Source organism: Pristis pectinata, chromosome 2 (genome assembly GCF_009764475.1).
Source record: "Pristis pectinata isolate sPriPec2 chromosome 2, sPriPec2.1.pri, whole genome shotgun sequence".
NCBI lineage: Eukaryota > Metazoa > Chordata > Chondrichthyes > Rhinopristiformes > Pristidae > Pristis > Pristis pectinata.
In genome coordinates this window covers 111,065,119-111,085,898 of record NC_067406.1, presented here as the reverse complement: position 1 = coordinate 111,085,898, position 20,780 = coordinate 111,065,119, and the positions used below count along the sequence as shown (strand labels likewise).

The following is a 20,780-nucleotide window of genomic DNA, read 5'->3' as shown; positions in this document are numbered from 1 at the left end:
CAAGGTTGACAGCTGGTTTATCTTGGATGAGGCACTGTCTGTTGGGTAACTTCCTCAACACAAGGCCATGGTACTTTTTTTATATATACAGAGCAGCTATTTACCATTGTCTTTCTGTCACCAATGTGGGGCGACTCTTTGTGGTCCTTTATTTGCTTACAATACATGTTAAAATGTATATAATTGATGAATCAATAAATTGCATGTACATGGCTTTAAATTTTTGGATTACATTTATAAACTACACGTACTACATTAGTGGTTTGATACAGCCTTTGTCTAATGCGTATTATCTGCTGGTTATTGGTTGTAGTTGTAAGAAAATCACAGGGCTCTGGTAAGACCACACCCAGAGTATTGCATACAGTTTTAGTCCTATTTGGGAAAAGTGCCTCAGAAGTGGTGTGGTGAAGATTTACTAGGTTAATTCCCTGGGCTGAATGGATTGTTTTATGTGGAAGAATTGACCTCAACAGACCTTCTGGAGTTCAGATAACTGAGAGTTGATCTCATTCAAACACAGGATTTTCTATAGATAAAGGACTGGGAGGATCTTTCCTTTGGTGGGGAATCTGGAGTTTAAATGGTGCTCGGGTGCTAAAGTCTAAGGATAAGGGGTTGATTATTTAAGACTGAGGTGAGAAAGTATCCCTTGGTTCTGCATCTTTGAAATTTACTTGAGAGCTATGGATGCTGAATGATTAAGTGTATTCAAACTGAGCATTTTTTAGCATACAAGAGAATTGAGTGTTATGGGGATTGGACAGGAAATAGAGTTGAGGTCAAAGATCAGATCAGTCATGATCTTAATAACAAAGTATGCTTTAAAGGCTTAATGCTCACACTGTTTGTGTAAAAGATCAGCATTTTTAAATATTTTTCTCAATGGAAACTTAATTTGCTGAAATCCAGAGCAATGAATCATTGGTTTAGCTTTCTATCCCATTTGTTCATGATTAAGTGTTGATAAGGATTTAAGAGTGAGATTGGAACAATAAATATTGTAATCTCATACATATAATCTATTTACTTTGTTATACCATAAGCTACTATTCAAGATGAATGTCAGTAAAGCGGGGTAATTTAGTTTTGAGGGAATCAGATTTAATAATCCAACCTAGGTATTTGTGTAATTTTACTGTAGATATTTTAAATTAATATTTGTATTAATGTGATCAACTGTACCTGGGCAGTTGCTCCTTCCAAGATCAAGTGCAATTATTTATTATTAGCCACCTGATCTAAATGGGACCAGTTCCAAAGTACTGGGAATTCTACCATATTGGACTGTTGTAGCTATTTATTACAACATGGAATCATTTTGGCCCACTGTGTCCATGCCAGCTCTTAGCAGAGCAATCCCAGAACAGTTCCATTTTCCTCACTTTTCTACAGACCTCCAACTTGCTCCCTTGTGCCAATCGACTTGTAGGTAAATGGCAATAAAATTAAGAACATGTTTACTGTAGCCAATTAATTTGTGTATTTGGGACATGTAGGAAACGGGAGCCCCTGACAGAAACCCATGTAGTCATGGGGAGAACATGCCAACTCCACACAGACAGCATCCAAGATCATGGTTGAACTTGGGAACCCAAGAGCTGTTAGGTAGCGGCACTAAATGGTGTGCCATCCTTTCCCCTAGTAATACTTCAGTTTACATATAGGTTGGTTAGAAGAAGGGCTACTTTAAAATTGAAATTATTTAAGAGTGTTGATTAGAACATAGAATCTCTCATCACTTAAGCAAACCATACTTAGATCGTTTGAAGGTGGAAAAGCTGAGGAAAAATATATTCTTGTACTGCAAATCAGGGTTGCTTCCTATTATAATCATAAGTTATACAGCACAGAAACATGCCCTTCACCCCAACTCATCCATACTAACCAAGGCGGCATGTTACATTTTGTTGGATATATTCTAGATATACAGCGATTATGAAACTAAAGATGCCTTTCTCACACTTATTTTGCATCAAATGTGCTAATCTCGTGTTACTAGGGAAGAGCCATTGTCATACAGCACAGAAATGCTCCTTTTGTCCTGGCAGGTCCATGCTGACCTTTTTGTCCATCTACATAAATTCTATTTACTTGCTTTAGGACTGTATCCTTCTATGCCTTGCCTATTTAAGTGTCTGTCTAAATGCCTCTCAAGCATGGTAATTGTGTCTGATTCCACCACCTCTAGCGATGTGTTCCAGATATTATCCCTCTATTTATAAATAAAAACGTTACCCTCGCATCCCTTTTAAAATCCATTCCTGTCACCTGAAACCTATGCCTTCTTTGTTTTTGAAAGCCCTACTGTGGGAAACTTTTTTACTACCATATCTGTGCCTCCTCATAATATGTACTTCTATCAGGTCACCCCTCGGCTTCCTTTATTCCAGGGAAAACAAGCTCAGCCTATCCATTCTTTATCCATAACAGAAGTGCTCCAGTCCAGGAAACATCGAGGTGAATCTCTGCACTCTCTCCAGTGCAATCACATCCTTCCAAAAGTGTGGTGACGAGAGCTGCACATAATACTTCAAGTGCAGTCTAACCAGTGTTTTATAAAGTTGCAACATAACCTCCTAACTTTTATATTCTGTGTCCTAACCTATGAAGACAAGTGTGCCATATGTAGTCTTCACCACCTTGTCTGCCTATGTTGCCACCTTCAGGGAACTGTGGACTTGGACTCCCGGGTCTCTCTGTTCATCAGCATTCCTTAGTGCCCTAGCATTTACTGTACAAGTCCTATCCCTATTTGACTTCCCAAAATGCATCACCTTGTTGGGATTAAATTCTATCTGACAAAGGTTCACCCAACTTTCCACCTGATCTATACCCTTCTGTAGCTTTGGCGACCTTCCTTGCTTTCCACACCATTTTTATTGTCATCCACAACTTACTAATCATGCCTCCTACATTCACATCAAGGTCAGTTGATATATCACAAACAGCAAAGGTCCCAGCACCGATCTCTGTGGTGCACCATGAGTCACAGACTTTACAATCAGAAAAACATCCTTCCACCACTACCCTCTGCCTCCTATCACCAGGCCAGTTTTAGATCCAATTAGCCAGCTCGCCTTGGATCCTATGTGCCCTAACCTTTTGGACCAGCCTACCACTTAGTACCTTGTCAAATGTCTAAAGTCCATATAGACAACATCTACTGCCCTGCCTTTATGAAGCTCCTTTATCTCCTCAACAAAAAAAAGCGCTCTCAAATTAGTGAGATAGGATTTACCCCCGCATAAACCCATACTCTCTATCCCTAATTGATCTGTCTTTCCTAATGTACATTAGTCCTGTCCCTTAGAATTTTCTCCAATAATATGCCTACCACTGATGTAAGGTTCTTCAGCCAGTAGGTACTTGGCTTATCCCTACTGTCCTTGATAAGAAATGATATTAACTATCCTGTGTCTAATGAAGATGCAGAAATCTCTATCGGCCTCAGCAATCTCCTCCCTTGTTTTCCATAGCATTCTGGGATAAATCTAATCCAGTCCTGGAGATTTGTCCACCCTTGTGTGTTCCCCGTCATCTAATACTCCACTTTAAAACTAGCATGCTCCAGATTATCAACATATCTCTCCTGAACACACTCCTTCATGTCCTCCTTGTGATGACAGAAGAATTCATTTAGGACCTTGCCTGCATCTTCTGGCTCCACACATTAGAATACCCCTTTGGTGCCTAAGTGGACCCACTTTCCTTGCATATTGTCTTACTCCTAATATACTTACAGAATGAATTAGGATTCTTCTTAATCTTGCCTGCCAAAGATATTTTGTGGCCTCTTTTTGCCCTCTGAATATCTTAAGTACTCTCCCACACCCTCTATATTCTTCAAAGGACTGGCTGGATTGTCTATGCTTACACATGTCGTGCTTTTTTTGATCAGGCCTAAATAACCTTTGTCATCCAAAGTTCCTTAATCTTGCCATATTTGCTTTTCATCTTTACTGGAACATACTGGCCCTTGCTAAGTCAATCTTAAAAGACCTCTTATTTGACAGCTGCTGCTTTATCCACAAGTGTCTGTTCCGAATCTACTTTTGCCAGGTGCTCTCATCTTGTGCTGTCAAAATCAGCCTCCTCCCCTCCCCCCAAATTTCAGACCTTAACTTGAAGACCAACTTTATCTTATCCCTTCTAATAACTACTTTGAAACTTACAGAATTATGGTCATTGTTCCCCAAACAACCTTTCTGCTACCTGCCTGGTTTCGTTTCCTAAGGTCATGTATAGCTCCTTCTCTGGTAGGATAGTTTTGTTTCAAAAAAAAACTATCCAGGATGTCCTTAATAAATTCTGCCCCATTTAAGCCTCTTGTGCTAAGGCAATTCCAATTACTATCAGGAAGGTTTTACCTATATAGTCTCATTGGACGATCCCTCCAGGATATCCCCCTATGTACTGCTGTGATATTCTCCCTAATCAGAAGTGTTGTTTTCCCCCGTCACCCCTAAAACTTCTATACCCCAGAACATTAAGGTGCCAGTCATTTCCTTCACTCAACCACATTTCCATGATTGCAATAAAATCATAATTCCATGTGCCGATCCATGCACCAAACTCATTTGACTTGGTTGTGTGGCTCTTTGCATTAAATTAAATGTTTTTGAACCTACCATCATCTCCCTCCCCACCATGCACCCTAACCTGCCTCTGTCTGTTCTGCCTACTGAACTTGCTTGATTTATCCTCTACATTTGGCCAGTCTCCCCAACTACCACAAATCTATTGAGTTTCCCAACCCCCTGCCAAATTAGTTTCAACCCTTCTGAGTAGCACGAGCAAACCTCCCTGCTAAAGTATTGATTGCCTTTTAGTTTAGTTGTAACCTGTCCTTGCACTAACAGGTTACAGCTTTTCAGCCACACATCCCTCTCTCCCATCCTCTCACTTTTACCCTCACTAGGTACAGAGAGCAATAGCAAGATTATGACAGAGGTTCTAGAGGCTGTTTTCCCTCCTTCAGAATGTTCTGTGCCTGCTCCAAGACATCCCTGACTCTAGCACCAGGGAGGCCACACACCATTCTGGAGTCTTTGTTTTCAGTCATAGAAATGCCTATCTGTTCCACTTAGTAATGAATCCCTTACCACCATTGCTTACCTAGAATTTTCTCTTCCGTGCTATGCATCAGATTTGACCGTGGTGCCACAAACCTGTTTGAGAATGGAGTGACCACAGGCAAGTTCTGCATTACCTGTCTACCCTTCCTGATATTTGTCCATCTACTTTCTTCCCATACCTGTGGCATGACCAACTTGTTAAATATATAATCTATCTTATTTTCCACATCCCAAATACTCCATAGAGAGTCCATCCATAGTTCCAACTGTCCTACGTGAATTGGCTGAATTCCATTGGCTTCGGATATTTACCCGAAAGTTATGTGTAGATTTAACTTTGCAGCAATATTTCATGTAAGCACGCCAAATGTAATTATGAAACTTCGAGGTTGCAGGCATCTGTTCTCAGTACAGTCTCACCTGTAAGCAGTTTAATTTATCAAGAAATGCTAAATGTGCGGTGACTTGTAAAGAATTTAGCAAAATCCTAATAGAACATTTGATTTAACTAAGTTCCTGATGACATTGAAAGAATGTTTGTCTATTTATAAAAAGTAAAATGTGCAATGAGAATATTGTATGAAATATTTTGGAGAACAGCAAGCTTTGGTATTTAAACTTCAAGTGATTTCAAGTTACTAAGCTATTATCTAGTATTTTCATTTAATTTTAAAGCAGTTGTGTTTCAGAGTCATTAGTTTGTAATTCCTTTGGAGCACGTGAATATTCATTTTGTGCTGTTTGCAGAGTTTAAAATCCAATGTACAAATTAAAGTCATTTATTTATATTCAAAATTACTTGGAAGCAAAGTCAGCATCCTGATTTCTGTAACTCTAACCATGCTGTATTCTCCCTCATTTTTCTCTATCCCTATATATTCCTAAGTGAGTAACAGAAATATGCATAGTTGACTAATGTAGTAAGTATGGCCTTTAGTTGTAGTCAGGGTACTTGAGGTAGATCTTTCTGTTCCCATTCCTGCAAGGGCTCCTCCCTAGTTCACAAGGGATGTATCCTTGACTCTGACCTCATTTTTGCATGTGTTTGTAATCTCTTCCTGCCATATGAACTGCAACCCCTGCCCTGGTATTGACAGTCTTGTGTTTATTTATCTAATTCCTAATCTCTGGAATTCACCTTGAACCATGCTGCATTTCCACCTACCTCACCCTTTTTATGCATCTTGATCATGCTATTTTTAATCTATCCCTCTTTTGGCTTGGTATAACCCCTGTCAAGCACCTAGGTGCTATTGTACATTGAAGCTGTTAATTGTTGCTGTTACTTTCATTGGAAAGCAAGATCCTACTAATTTTACTTAATAATTGAATTTGGATTTGCTTTTTAAATTGGGTAGCTGATTTGAACAAAGAATTCAAAGAAAAAAACTGTCTCCATTCATAAATGCTATGGCAACAGGCCAAGTGTGGAAAAGTAGACGATGAACACACCTCTGTTTTAACTGGGACTCAAAGATGCTATCACGTGCTAAGTGAGAAAGAAATCTGAGAAGAGATCTTGACTATCACTACCTGCTTTTCAGTTATCCCTGTCTTTGCCTTCCCATTCTCAATAGCAGGCTGTGAACTTCAAATATAAATTTCTCTGATCATTTATCTCCCTATCATTGCAACCTCCTCCAATTTTGATCTTCCTCTGTTGCATTTTGGATGGCATGGCCATGCGATGTTTCCTCAGCTTGCTACATCTGTCTATTCATAGCATTTGAGTATGCCTTCAGTGAGCCTATCTGCTTGGGTTGGATCATTTTTCTGTTAAAATGTTTTTTATTACAAAAATATATTTATAAATTTTCATGTACAAAAAAAACAACAGTGCAAGACCCTTTATATTTGTCGTTCAGTCTACACATTCAGTGTCGTTGGTTCTATACATTAGTAGTGTTAGTACATTTTTCTGTACGTAGTACCATTGCCTCTTGTGTCCCCCTGAGGTGATACAAACTTTAGTTGATTGAGGGGCTTCCAGTGCTAAAGGACTTTAGACTGCAGTCCTCCCCTACATAGCCTTTGCATTGGCTGCACAGAGTTTCAGTGTGTCTCAGCACATATTATAGTTTAAACCATCAGTTCATGCACATCCATTTTAATTTCATTCATCACCTTTTTAAACGTAGTAAAACATTCCAGGCTGCTTCTCAGCAGTGTTATCAAGCAAAATTTAACTTCAAGGCACATGATCTTGGAGTAAATCATAGGATTTAAGGAACTTTTTGGAGACACTTAGACATGGAATTATAGTTTGGATTAAGCAGCTGAAGGACCTGATAATGGTGGAAGAATAAGAGATTGAAAGTTATGGGCTGAGGAAGTTACATATGGGTAGGGATGTCACCCTGGCAGAATTGGATAACAAAGATGAGAATTTTCAAAATAGGTGTACTGTTACTGATGGACATGTGACTTGTGGTTCATTCTGCTTTTCTTCCATGGTCAAAATGGAGGCTCCTACCACCATGACGGAACCATATCCTTGGTGACTTACATTTTGTAACCCATCTATCTTGTCTCTCCATCCTTGTTTTATCCATTGCCCTGGCTCTCAAGGTTGTAGTAGAGTGAACTTCCTTAAATTATCTGCTCCATTTTCATTTTATTGTTCTGATAACTGATGGTATTTTCTTTAGGGGCGAAAGTATTCTATCATGCCATGAGGTTAGGTTACATTGTCAGTTTCTTATGGTGACTACATTTACAGCCACGTAATTGTGCAGTGTACATACCTATCTACACAATTTAGTAGTCTTAAGCACTCAGAATATCCTCGGCCAGTTTAACTAACGCAGAATAAGGTGGAGGCTGGTACTAATGATTTCTATGCTCCTCGTGTCTGTTTCTCCGGATCCCCCGAAAGAACTATTCCCAAGGAGTGTGCTTAACTTGACAGAACTTCAAGAATGTGAAGTAGGAGTGGGCTTGTGCAGCATTAGATTAGTTAAATCAACAAGAAATAGGAATGCATGAGTTTCACCTGCAATTGATCTGAGGAAGGGACAAATGTGGTTAGTATTGGGTGTAGGTAGACTCTGAGTTGGGAGTGTATAGAATCAAAAGATGAGGTCCATGTGAAATAGGATGTCATGGTTGCAGACTGTTCAGGGTGTGCAGTGATCAAAGAGGGTTTGATTGGGTTTGTAGCAGGGAAGAAGACTAGTTTTGGTTTAGTCAATATTTAATTGGAAAGTACTTTAGGGGCTGGATGTCAGATCATTAAACTGACAGCACACAGTGGAAGTGGCGTACAGTTTGGTTGCTGTATATGTGGAATGGGACATTTTTTGGGTGATTGTTCCTTTTAGCTGAATTTATAAGAAATAAGAGATGACCAAGGATAGACTCTTGCTGGGCTTGAACTTGGGAACAGAAAAGCCCTGTGGCACATGATTCTGTGACTAGTTAGATAGGATGGAACCAGGCAAAAGCAGAACTGCATAGCTAAGTAATGGGTATTGCAGGAGGATGAAATGGTGAACACCTTGATTGCAAGCAGGTCAACAAGGATGAAGAGGAATAGCTTATGGTTGCAGTTGCATCAGATTTCCACAGAGGCAACGAGTTCAAAAACATTGAAGATGGATGATACTTTGCAAGGAGGAGGAACCAGGAGATAGTGTCAAGAATATTTTTCTTGGAGTGATGATGGCACTTTCTTGCTCTGCCTTTTTCTCGTTTGTGTCCTGTTGTCTCCTATTGCTAATTATTATTGCTACTGTTATAATCACTGAAATATCATTGTGAATTTTTGGGAAAATAAATGGTTTTAATTTGAGTTTCTACCAAAACTTCGGTGCAGCTGGCAGTTTCTGTCAAACACCTGTGAAAATCCATTGTTTTTGAGAAGGAGGAAATGATGTAAGAAGGAGAATTCCACATGGAATGTTCCCCTGAGCATTATGCAACAATGGAAAAATGTAACGGCACAGCCTATCATTTCAAGGATATCTTCCATAAATATTTCCTTTGTTCATCAAGTATAAATCCCATTACACTATGGAAAGTTGTTCACATAGAACATAATTTCATGGTTGCTAATTAGCTCTGGAACATTGTTTTTCCTTGTAACATTGCTCATTGCAGCCTCCCTTTTATAAAGATGATTGCCTAGTTTATTTATGTAATTAACTATCACAATTTGTTTTAATTGTAGTAGAAAGTAGAGCTTGGTGACTTGCCTTAGCTATGTATGTGGTGGGTTTGTTAACTTTGCTAACTTAAATATTATTTATCAATGGTTCTTCAGTGCTCCAAAAGTTATCATGGCCCAAGCACCCAAGGTTCATGCCACTGAAAGCCAGGAACAAGGGGTTAACTCGCCAGAGATGAGAGGCAGTCACTGCCTGCTCACAGGCACTCTTTGAAAACCACCTGAACTGTCATTCTGTCCTTTGACATGAGCACTCATGATTCCATCCTACAGTAGCCTATTTGGGCCAGCATACCACCACTGCTGTTCAACAAGAAGTCAAAATAGCCATATTCCGACTCGATTAAGTCTTCAAATAGATGGTATCCCTGCTGAAATCCTAAAGCTTAGCAGTGAAGAGTATCAGTTACAGATCCACAGCATCATCGCTCGCGTCTGGGAAGAGATGGACCTCCGATATTGTAATCGTGTCCATCTTCAAGAAAGGGCACACATCCGACTGCAGTAACCACAGAGGGATCTCCTAGCTGTTCAGCACAGGGAAAAATCCTCACCAGTGTCCTCCTTAACCGCCTTATAGTGACTGAAGAGCTGCTCCTTTAACCAATTTGGATTCCATCCATCTAAAACATGATGCTTACCATGCAGAACTCCCAAGAAAAATGCAGGGAAAAGCATCAGCCACTTAGCTTTTTTTCAACCTCAACAAAGCCTTTGACTTGCATCAGTCAAGAAAGAATGAGGAACATGTTATTGGAAAAATAAAAAAAAATAACTACAGATGCTGAAAATTTGAAACAAAAACAGGAATTGTTGGAAGTGGTCAATGTTTCAGAAAAGATGCAGCCTGACCTGCTGAGTATTTCCAGCATCTTGGTAAATTGGCTTATTATTGTCACATACTGAGGTAGAGTTTAAAAAAAAAACTTGCATACTGTCCATATAGATCATTTCATTACAACAGTGCATTGAGGTAGTACAAGATAAAACGATAACAGACTGTAGAATAAAGTGTTACAGTTAGAGAGTGCAGGTAGACGGTAAGGTGCAAGGTCATAACGAGGTATATTGTGAGGTCGAGTCCATCCTGTCATACTAGGGGACCATTCAATAGTCTTATAATGGTGGGATAGAAGCTGTCCTTGAGCCCGGTGGTACATGCTTTCAGGCTTTTGTAGAATGTGATGGTGCCCATGGACTCTTAGATGTGATCCACAACAACACGCAAGCCATAACACTAACTGGCAGATCTACAACAGAACCAATCTTGGTAAAGACTGGTGTCAAACAAGGCTGCATCGTTGTGCAAAACCTTTCTTAATTTTTCTTGGCACAATGTTGAACTTTGCCTCCAGCAAACTTCTCCAGAGAATGGAGCTAATCTTCAAAACTTGAGAAGTTGTTCAACCTACTGCAGTCCAGAATTCAAACTGAGCAGCAGTATGTAGATAGTGCTTCTTTTTGTATATGCTCAGTGGCTGAGCTGAAGCCATTGTTAACATGTTCACTGAAGCATATGAGAGGATGTACCTTGTATGCAAAGTCTGCAAGAGAGAGGTCCTTTTTCAAACAGCCCTTCAACAATAAAGGATCATATTGATCCTGCTATTTTCTATGTTTCTATATATTTCTAAGAACCAGACTGCAGGCCTAGAAGGAGCGGACCATATCTCCTACGTGTCCTGGTGCAGACCCGAAATATCAACAGTTCCTCCCCCCCACAATTGATGCTGCTTGATCCACTGAGTTCCTCCAGCAGATAGTTTGTTGCCTCCAGATTCCAGCACCTACAGTCTCTTGTGTCATTGCAGCATTACAGACCATGTCACTAAGCACCCACCCACCTGCCTATGCTGTTAGCTACCACCTACTCCAGTTGCCAAAGTATCTACTGTTTTCACGTTGTTCTCGTTAACCATCTCAACCCAGTTGGAGTGGAAGTAAATCATCCTAAATCCTGAGGGATTATGCAAGAAGGGAAGCACACCAAGCATAGATCTTTTTGTTTTTTTTTGGTAAATGCTCCCAAAAGACTAATGGGTGAACTCCCTTATTAAGAAGAAAGTATAAATAGGCTATAGTGAGAGGAGTTCTTGTGTTTGGGTTGATTTATTCTGCAAACTAATGACATCAAATTCCATCTTTCATTAAAACAAATATCAGAGTAAATGTATAATAGTGGAAAGTACTGTCACTGGAAAGAGTAAATTTTCTTTTCCAGTTATAGTTTAAAAATTTAAGTGGATTTGTTTGATATAAATCTTGCAGACTTCTGAAAAGTGATGGCAAAAATATATTTCATCTTTGCAGAACTATGCCAAAATATGCTTAAGGTGTAGTAATGCTATGTACTGTACACATTGTTTGTATAGACCCAAAAGTACATATGTTCTCACTATAAACAAGTGCGAAAGTTGCTTTTGAAAGGATAGTCAACCTTTTCAAAATCTTCCTTGGAGAAAGATTTCTTGTTCAAATGTTTAGAAATGTGGGTGCTGCATATGGTTGGGTATTAGTGAGCAGAATGTTGCCAAATCCAAGTACAATTTAAAGCGATGTTGTGATGTGGCCAAAGAAAGAAAACAACTGATTCTTCATTTCTTATGAAATACTAAAGGATATGGACATGGGAATGACAACTGTGTGCCTGAGCAATTACTATAAAATCCATAATTTGGTAATGACGTTGCATCAGAATCTATACTTGATGCCAAAAATTTCAACAGCAGTATTTCCACTGTAAGATGGAAAAATGGTGAAAACATCAGACACTAACACAAGGTTTTAAAGCTGCTGATGATTTCTTTTGGATTTGACCTCGCAAATTTAAACAGTAGTCTGGGTGACATCAGGATATTAGTATGTTTACTTTAAAAACGTATCGAACTCTGCATTGTCAAGGCTTCATACACGGCACTGTCCTTCAGCATACACTTGGTCTAGTGGAATTAGCTTCTGAATCTTCAGATGTTGCAGAAGGTATAAAAGGTGCACAATCCTGGTCAAGTACATGCATCAGTCTGGCCTTGCAGTGCAGTTCTCTAAAATGGTTTCAAAAAAAAGGACAAGTGAAATATGGTACAGCACCACATGCCTGACACTGAAATCAATTTGGAAGTTTGCCACTAGTTGCATGAGAAACTGGAACGGTATGAAGAAAGCTACTGACTGAAAGCTGGGGCCTCTGTGTTGCAGCTTTTCATTTGACCAATATGAAGCTCAAAGGAACTTGAGAGAGAAAGATATCCTGTATTGAACATGAATCCCATAATTTTAGAAACTCGAACAACATGTTCTTGTACTTCATTTCAAGCAGTGTTAGGCAAAGACACAGTGAGTGGCTTGTGAAGAAAGTAGAAGTGACCCTCGTAAGGTAGGATGTTTCTGTGGCCTAAATGTAATTTGTTTTCTAGCCAAGATAAAAGGAGGTTTACTCTGAAGTTTGCAGCCTTATTGACTAGCCTTTAAAAGGAGCAGACCTACAGAAGCAAGTGGTTGACAATATACCTACAGCTGCCAAAAGTACATGAAGAACAAGCATGGATGAAGTTCAGTGGTAAACAATGTGAAGGCCTGTATGGGATATGCTGCACTCATCCAAGGAGCTCAGTATTGTCTACCCCCTAATTAGTAAAGCCAGATAAAGTATAATTTGCTGCTACCACTAGCTGAAAGGTAACAGTGTAAGGAACTTCACTGTTAGAAGGACTTTGGACCAAATTATGTACAAAATTACACCAATCACACATCAGTTATCATTCATTTACAGACTTAAAACCCCATGAACTATTTACTTTCAACACAATTTAATTTGTGTGCAGTGGCAGGAGTACCCTGAATTGTGGTCCTTCTCCATGGAGCCTATTATTTTAAAATGCAATCCTCTATACAGCATACACTGGTCCTGGAAGGCATCCAATGAGCTACGATACCATGGGTGTGTGCTCAGAAGAGAGGCAAGCAGTTGGCTTGGGCAGATCACTCAACAGCCTGCTGTGTGGACCTATGAACAGCAACTCTGGCCAGGCCCAGGAGCAGACCAAGGAGCAGTCCTTTGCATGGAGTGCTCAAAGGTCTGGATTGTGGGGCTGAAATGCAACCAGAACTTGAAGCGCAACCTCTTCAAAATACTCAGACGGGCTGCAGCTTCTTGTGTTTTGTGTAAATGTGAAAGACTGACTCCTCCAGGTCACTAGTTTCTGTGAACCAACTATAAAATCTGTTGCATGGGACTGCTCTGACCACCTTGGGTCCCTGATGCAAAGGGGGGTAGATTCTCTTGTAGAACACCTCCACTTGCTGTGGGGTGGCAGAATGAACTGTCATGGCATGTTTAGACAGCAGATGACTGAAGAATTGGAGAGTGTGCAGGAGCAGGCTATACAGGAAATATCATGGTGCTGTCCAGAGTGGCACAGCAGGGCATCTCCTAGAAACTGCTCATGTTACGTGGGAATGGTTCCCAAGGAGGTTTTCGGTACCTGGATCTGAACATTCCCAGCCATGTGAGGATTGAATCGGCCAGGATGCCACACTCACTTGAGTCCTGTGACAAAACTGCCAGAGATTTTGGCTATGAGCTCAAGTGGTCGGGCAGTGAGAGTGCCTCCCTCTGCCTTGGGGGTGGTGGGGGTGGAAGAAGAGGGGGACGTGGTACTGGAGATAACCCTGCCCCAGGCTCTGAAGACTCTGTAAAGGTCTTGGTAAAAGACGAGCAATTCCTGCAGAACAGCATAGCTGATGCTTGCTACTGGGGGCTGCTGGCATCCTGAAGGTATTGCCTCTGGTGGAGGAAATGCATCACAGTGCACACCACCTAGGAGGATGGTCTATATGCAGGTATATGTGGAAAGTTGAAAGGCAGGAGAGTTTCCACCTGGGTACAGATGCACACTTATCGTTGACAGCTCTACTCAGTTGGGAGACTCGGAACTGTGGCAGAGACCCAGTGTTTGCATGTTGCCCAAAAAGAAATCCACTGGCTTCTGCTGGACCTGAACATTTAGAACTATTTTGTAATCAGTTTCTGCTGCTTTTTCCAAAGGCAGTTAAGTATAATTTTTTGTTGCTTTTGCATGTGTAAATGTAGTGAGAGGAAGGTATGAGCTGACTAGAATGTGTGAAGTGCTGGTATCTGGGTTTTGCAAGCATTCCAGATAGGTATCCTGTTCCCTTGTGGATTACATTTCCACTTGGCCATACCACTTAGCTGATGTTTTGTTAGTTTGAATTTACTAATAAGAGAGCTCAAACTTGGCGACGCCATGGAAAAAATACTAATTGTAATTGCCGTAATATGCTCAAAATTTAGTTCCCTTGGGTGGGGACAAGTAGAAGAGAAGAATGGTGGAGAGTGTGGTTGGTGATGTTTGGGGTAGAGCAATTTTGTTTTATATAGTTTTCAGTATTGATTGTAGTTGTAAAGTTCAATTCCTAAACCACCAGGAAAGAGATTTTGTTCAGGCTGATTTTTTTTTAGATTGCTTTTAAAAATTCACTGTTTGAAATTTAGTTCTATGGTCTTTCTTGTCCTTTTTTGTCCTTTTTTCACTCCTTCCTTGCTGTAGCCTTGAATAAAAGTGCAATTTGATATGAGAAATGTTCTTTTCTGCCATTGAGTTTTCCTTTGTTTTAAAATATTTTGTTTTTATTTCCCATGCCCTATATCAATTTGTCACATTTTGGAAGTAACTTGGTATATTTGAGCTGGTGATTATATATGTAAATAACTATATTCTTGCTTTCAGAAAGACCAGTACTTCTGCTACACTTGGGCACTATTAGATGAGCATACCCATTTTCTATTAGTTCTGAAGCAGTTTTGTGCTTGATGGTCCATTTTATTGGAAGTTTCTGTGATTTGAGTTTTTTTTTGTTTTAGTCAATGTGACTGATCATCCTTATTGTCACATATCTAAAGCTTACAGAAGAATTACTATGCTTTTTTTCAAAAAAAAGCATATTTATCCATGTTCCAATCTTAAATTGAAGGGGTGATGTTTATTTACTGTATGGGGAAAGCCTGGGTTCTTAAAAAATTGAGTAACTGGCAAATAAAAATTTGAGTGAATGCTAAAGCAAAGAAATGCAGAATAAATCCCGGGAATTATATGTACTGACTGATCTAGTTTTGCATCCTTTGGTTGGCGTAATGCCATAAGGTAAGCAGGTGTTGAAACAGAAAGAAATTTTAAAATTTCAAATTTTATTTACAGCGTGGTAACAGGCCCTTCTGGCACAATGAGTCCGCGCTACCCATTTTAAACCCCCAAATTAACCTACCTGTATGTCTTTAGAATGTGGGAGGAAACCGGAGCACCTGGCAGAAACCCACGCAGACACGGGAGAATGTACAAACTCCTTACATATAGCGGGCGTGGAACCCTGATCGCTGACGCTACCGTGCCACTTGTTCTTATATTTCTTTGAAATTTTTTCGTTTTTGTCTGCAAGATTTCAAATATTGGGACTTTCTTGGGGTCAAAAATGAAAGGATAACAAGCTGGTACTCTTTCTGGGCCTGCATGTAATTAAAATACTTTGCGTCTTAATAGCCATGCTGATTTTTTGGAAATACTACATAAATTCAGTGCTGGGACAAATTAACTTTGTAGTAGTACAATTAAGTTTTTAATCGATGTTGATTAGACAAGTATGATTTGTTCACATGAAACAAAATGCAACTTAAATTTAGTTAATGAAAGTAGAGTCCTGTTTAGTCTTTGTGATCATGCCATTCCATCCATGTTAGCAAAAAAATACACACATTATAAATGCCAGCCTCTATTATGGTAGGGAAAATCACTTGGAAAATATGCTTGAAGTATTCAAGTTAGGACTGAATGCATAATTAATCTTGAACAAATTTTTTAGTCTAACTTTTTGCTCTTGTTTTCTCATAGATCCGAAAGAAAATTATCTGAACACATTCCAAAACCAAATTGAAATTATTTTTCCCTGTGGATTTTAAACTAGACTTTGGGGGAATCCTGCTGAAGTACAAAGCAGAATTTCGTATCTCAAGACTGGTTTGGTGATCAGAATAGTATTCCTTTTTAAAACCACTTCTTCAGAACTACTGTTAATCTCTTGAAACACAATAGCATCCCTGCTATTGGCTTCAAAACTAGTTGAGATGACGACAATGGCAAGCTTGTTCTCATTCACCAGCCCAGCTGTGAAACGCCTACTGGGCTGGAAGCAAGGAGATGAGGAGGAAAAGTGGGCTGAAAAAGCAGTTGATGCCTTGGTGAAAAAACTCAAGAAGAAGAAGGGAGCCATGGAAGAGTTGGAGAAGGCATTAAGCAGTCCTGGTCAACCTAGTAATTGTGTCACTATTCCTCGGTCTCTAGATGGTCGTCTTCAGGTATCACATCGAAAGGGCCTACCACATGTTATTTATTGCCGTGTATGGCGATGGCCGGATCTTCAAAGTCATCATGAACTGAAGCCACTAGAGTGTTGTGAATTTCCATTTGGCTCAAAGCAGAAAGAAGTCTGCATTAATCCATATCACTATAAACGAGTAGAAAGTCCTGGTAGGTGGCTTAGAGAATCTGTGTATCTTAGACAATGTTAATGTCTTGAAAGCATGTGATAAAGATGAAACATGCACTGCCAGATTTTTTTTTTGCCCCTCTGTTGGAAATGACTACCTGAGCCAGATCTAGTCTTTGGCAGTTACATTTTGTTTTACAAGGATTCTAATTATCATATCCTATGACTTATGAAAAGATATCAAGCACTGAGAGAGTACTTTCACAATGGCTGCTGTGGTTCAAAAACAGCTCAACCATTTTCTCAAGGTTGGTTAAGGAATTCTGACCTTGTGATATCTAGATCCTTCCATTGAATAAAAATAGCACCATGATAATTTGTGGGCAAAAATGCCTCTACGATTAGGCAGGGCCCGTGCATGACAATTGTTAATGTACATTTGGACCTCCATGTTATTTTATCTCTGAACCCTTTCTATGTTATGAGGGGAAGTTTCCAAATTAATTTCAGAGGAAACCCTCCAGAAGCCCTAAACTGAAGCTGAGTTATTTTTACAACCTATTTTCACCAAAGTTTAGAAGGATATGCAGGAGAGCACCTGTATGTTGCTTAGAAGCTTGCTATGTAAAATAAAGTTAAGTAAGCCACAATAGTAGTTCCAATTACAATTAATCCCATTATAAGAATTGGCATTCTTTCATTTCTTGAAAATGAAATTATATAAATGGCTAAGACAGCCCTTTTATTGTTGGAATACCCTTAACATTACATGAGTTCACTATATTTTTTTTAAAAAAAAGTCATTTTCATTGGCAGGTAATGTTCCCTGTGTTACTAAATTGTTGTGGGTATTTGGAATAATATCTCTGTTCTGATATACTTTGACCACAGTTTACTCAAATGTATGGATATACTTTATCTACAAGCAGCTTTCTATACTGTCCACCTGATTAACAGTGTTTGGGCTTGGTTTCATCTGGATTAGACCAATAATTGAGCACTTCATGCCCAATAATATATTTAATAATATATATATTGGGGAATAATATATATAAGAATATATTGGGGTTCTACTTGAGGGTTCCTTGGCCTTTTTTCATGTGTTATTTTCAGCAACTATAGAGATTTTAAAATTACATACAACTAATGGATGGGAAAAGCCTTATTAAAAGGATACTCAAGTTCTGCTGGGTATGACACTGGTTGGCTGAATTTAACTGCTTATGTTGATTTGGTTGTTGTTGACCTCAAAGTGAGTATAGAGTTTTCTGGGTTTTGGTCAAGGTCTTCTGGAAATCACCTACATGGCATTACAGGTTGGATTATTATATCACTGTGGCCAGAAGAATATACAGAGAAGCAACAAGTCCAAAGACCTGAAGTGCAGGGGGAAGCTGCAAGGGGAAAACTAAAGTGTGCAGGAAATAAATCACCCTTGCAATTCACTGCAGAACATGTAAGGAAGTTCCACAGTACCATGAGGCTGTTACAGAGCTATGTTTCTGCTGGAACACCTGATTGCAAGTTGTCACCAGGCATGGCCTAGAGTTTATAGTCTGAGTTGTTAACTTTTGGGGTCATTCCAAGCTACAGGTGTTGCTCACAACATTAGTCAACCAGCTGTATGTGCCCACATCAAACAAGTAAGAGTCCAGTAGAAGGCATGATCTTCAATTATTTCCTTACTACAATTACAAAATAAAAAGGGTGAGAAGACTAAGTGCATTTTGTCAGTTGCATAATATTTTTGACAACAGTTGTCCCTAGAGGCACTTTAGGAAAATTGCCCCTTTTTTCATGTACCAATAATTTTCCTTACAATTTCCAATCCTTGTACAATAGAGTTGCACATGACCCAAATGACACCATGGGACTCTGTCAAATTTGTTGAAATGTTGGGAGATTATCAGGGATGCTGTCTCCCTGAGAAAGCATGACATGCCTTTTGTTGCCAATGCCACTTGCACTGTTTTAGGTGGCAGTCAAAACCATGCCCATGTAAAATCTGGAAGCTAGGGGAGGTGGACCCCAGAATACTAGAAATGTTAAGCTTCCATTTAAGCTTTCACTTGAGATATTTGTTGAGGACTCTGGTTCAGCTTTCATATTTTGACTATGCAGATTATGGTTATAGGGTTGCCTTAACACAATGCTTGATCAACCCCTGCTGCTATGTCACTCTGTCTGACATACTGCATGTGATTACCAGCAAGCCTTCAGGTGCAAGCTGGTACTTGCCATCAGTCTTTTAAATGCTGAATCCTGGAAGATCATCTTTGCTATGAAGCAAAGATGCAAACTGTGTCCTTTTTTTTTCTCACGTATGCACAGAAGTCTTCCTCTAAAGATCCTTGAAAGGAACTCCAGGTAGATGTACTGTTTGTTTTTAGTTGGATGCTATGACAAATGATGGTACTTTAGGAAGAAGTTCAGTCTTAAAGTGTGTGTGTGTGCGCGCATACACACACATCTTCAAGCCCATCAGATTGTCAACTTACATGTGTGAACTTGAGATTCAGACTCATCCCTGTGGTCACCAGGACTGACTATTTCCATATCCATAGCATTATTGACTCCTCTTACCTTGGCTCATCTAAGCTATGGTATTGTTGAGATAACTGACTTCAGGTACCATTTAATTATATCCATGTGCAGTGGCTCAGATTTAATTCTCATGCTTATTCTCTAGTTCTTCAGCCCCTCATCTCTAATTCTTGTTCATCCATGATTATAATTGTTCTACTGCTGCCAGCCATGAGACCTGAGACTTGAGTTTCAGGCTTTGTATTTCTGTCTTCTTCCAACATGCTTCCTACTTTGACCAAGGTTTGTTGCTTGTCCAGAGCTTTCTTTGATTTTGTTTTGAAATTTTGATAATGCATCTGTAAAGCACATTGGAATATTTTCTGTGTTAATGGTAGTACAAAGTTAAAGTTGTTATTAAGGGTTGCATGCAATGTGGTTGTTCTTCAGACCAGTGGCAGGTATACCAATTTCCTCCCAGATGATCTAAGCTCTGGTAGAGAAGGTATCATTTTGGTGTTTGTAGATTACATGATACTGATCTGAAGTAAACGCTAAACTAAATGAGAGTTTTGAAAAACTGAGGAAAAGTTGTATCTACTAGCCATCATTGATTGCACCAGCACAATAATTTGGTCATTTATATCCAAGTTATTTTACTATAAGTACGTGAACTTATGCATGTGCATACAACTGTGTGTGAAGTCGGTGGCCTGGGATATCTTGAGGATCTGAAAGACATTGTATAAATTCATCTTGCTGAATCAGCATGTCCATTGGAGGGAGGAGAAAGTATTATCTCTGTGGCACTTGGAATTTTTGCCCTGTCCTACCTCCCAGAATTAGAAACTGAAGCACATGCCTTTTTATGATCTTTCACATTGGAACTAATGGGACTTCAGATCATGGTTCACTCCTCCCCTCTGAAAGACATTGACATAACTAAAATCCAAAAGAATTTTAATGACCATGTTTTTAATCTCTGAATTCCTACATTCTATGTGCAAGCAAAATTTTGAGCAACTGCACCAAAAATTGTACCAGAAGTTATTAACATTTGTGAAATTAGAATGGCAGCAAAATGTAGAATATCCAAATATTAGAATTTACACTAAAACCCTGAACCAGAGACTTAGCAGTACTAATTTTAAAAACACTCTCTCATACACAATAGTGAGCCTTTAATTGACATTGGTCTGTCTCATTTTTTAGGGCAAACTTTATTCTGAGTAGATTAAACATGCTTCCACCTAAACTGTGGTGCAATATCTTAGTGATTCTCCCATTCAGAAAATAACATTTTAACTAAAAAAAAGTTAACTTCCTATGAATTATGGTGTATTCAGTGGTTCATAGATATGGAATGGTATTTTAAAATTTTGCACCATTCCCATTCTTGACAGTGGAAGAAAGAATATTTTTATAAATGTGTGCATTATTCAGTTTGGTTGAGCTGTGCTGAAATGGCAACCCACTCCCTTCTATCCATCATTCTACACATTTCGCCCTGCATGAGA

General features: G+C 39.3%; 1 protein-coding gene across 2 annotated transcripts in view; it reads left to right on the top strand.

Annotated features, from left to right (window-relative positions):
* smad1 (SMAD family member 1) overlaps positions 1–20,780 on the top strand; it is a 79,173-nt gene that overhangs the window by 16,300 nt on the left and 42,093 nt on the right. For both annotated transcript variants that reach the window (XM_052041439.1, XM_052041447.1), the window contains one exon: positions 16,146–16,781. In XM_052041439.1, coding sequence (XP_051897399.1) covers positions 16,379–16,781 — 403 coding nt within the window. In that variant the 5' untranslated portion in view covers positions 16,146–16,378. The remainder of the gene's footprint in view (positions 1–16,145; positions 16,782–20,780) is intronic.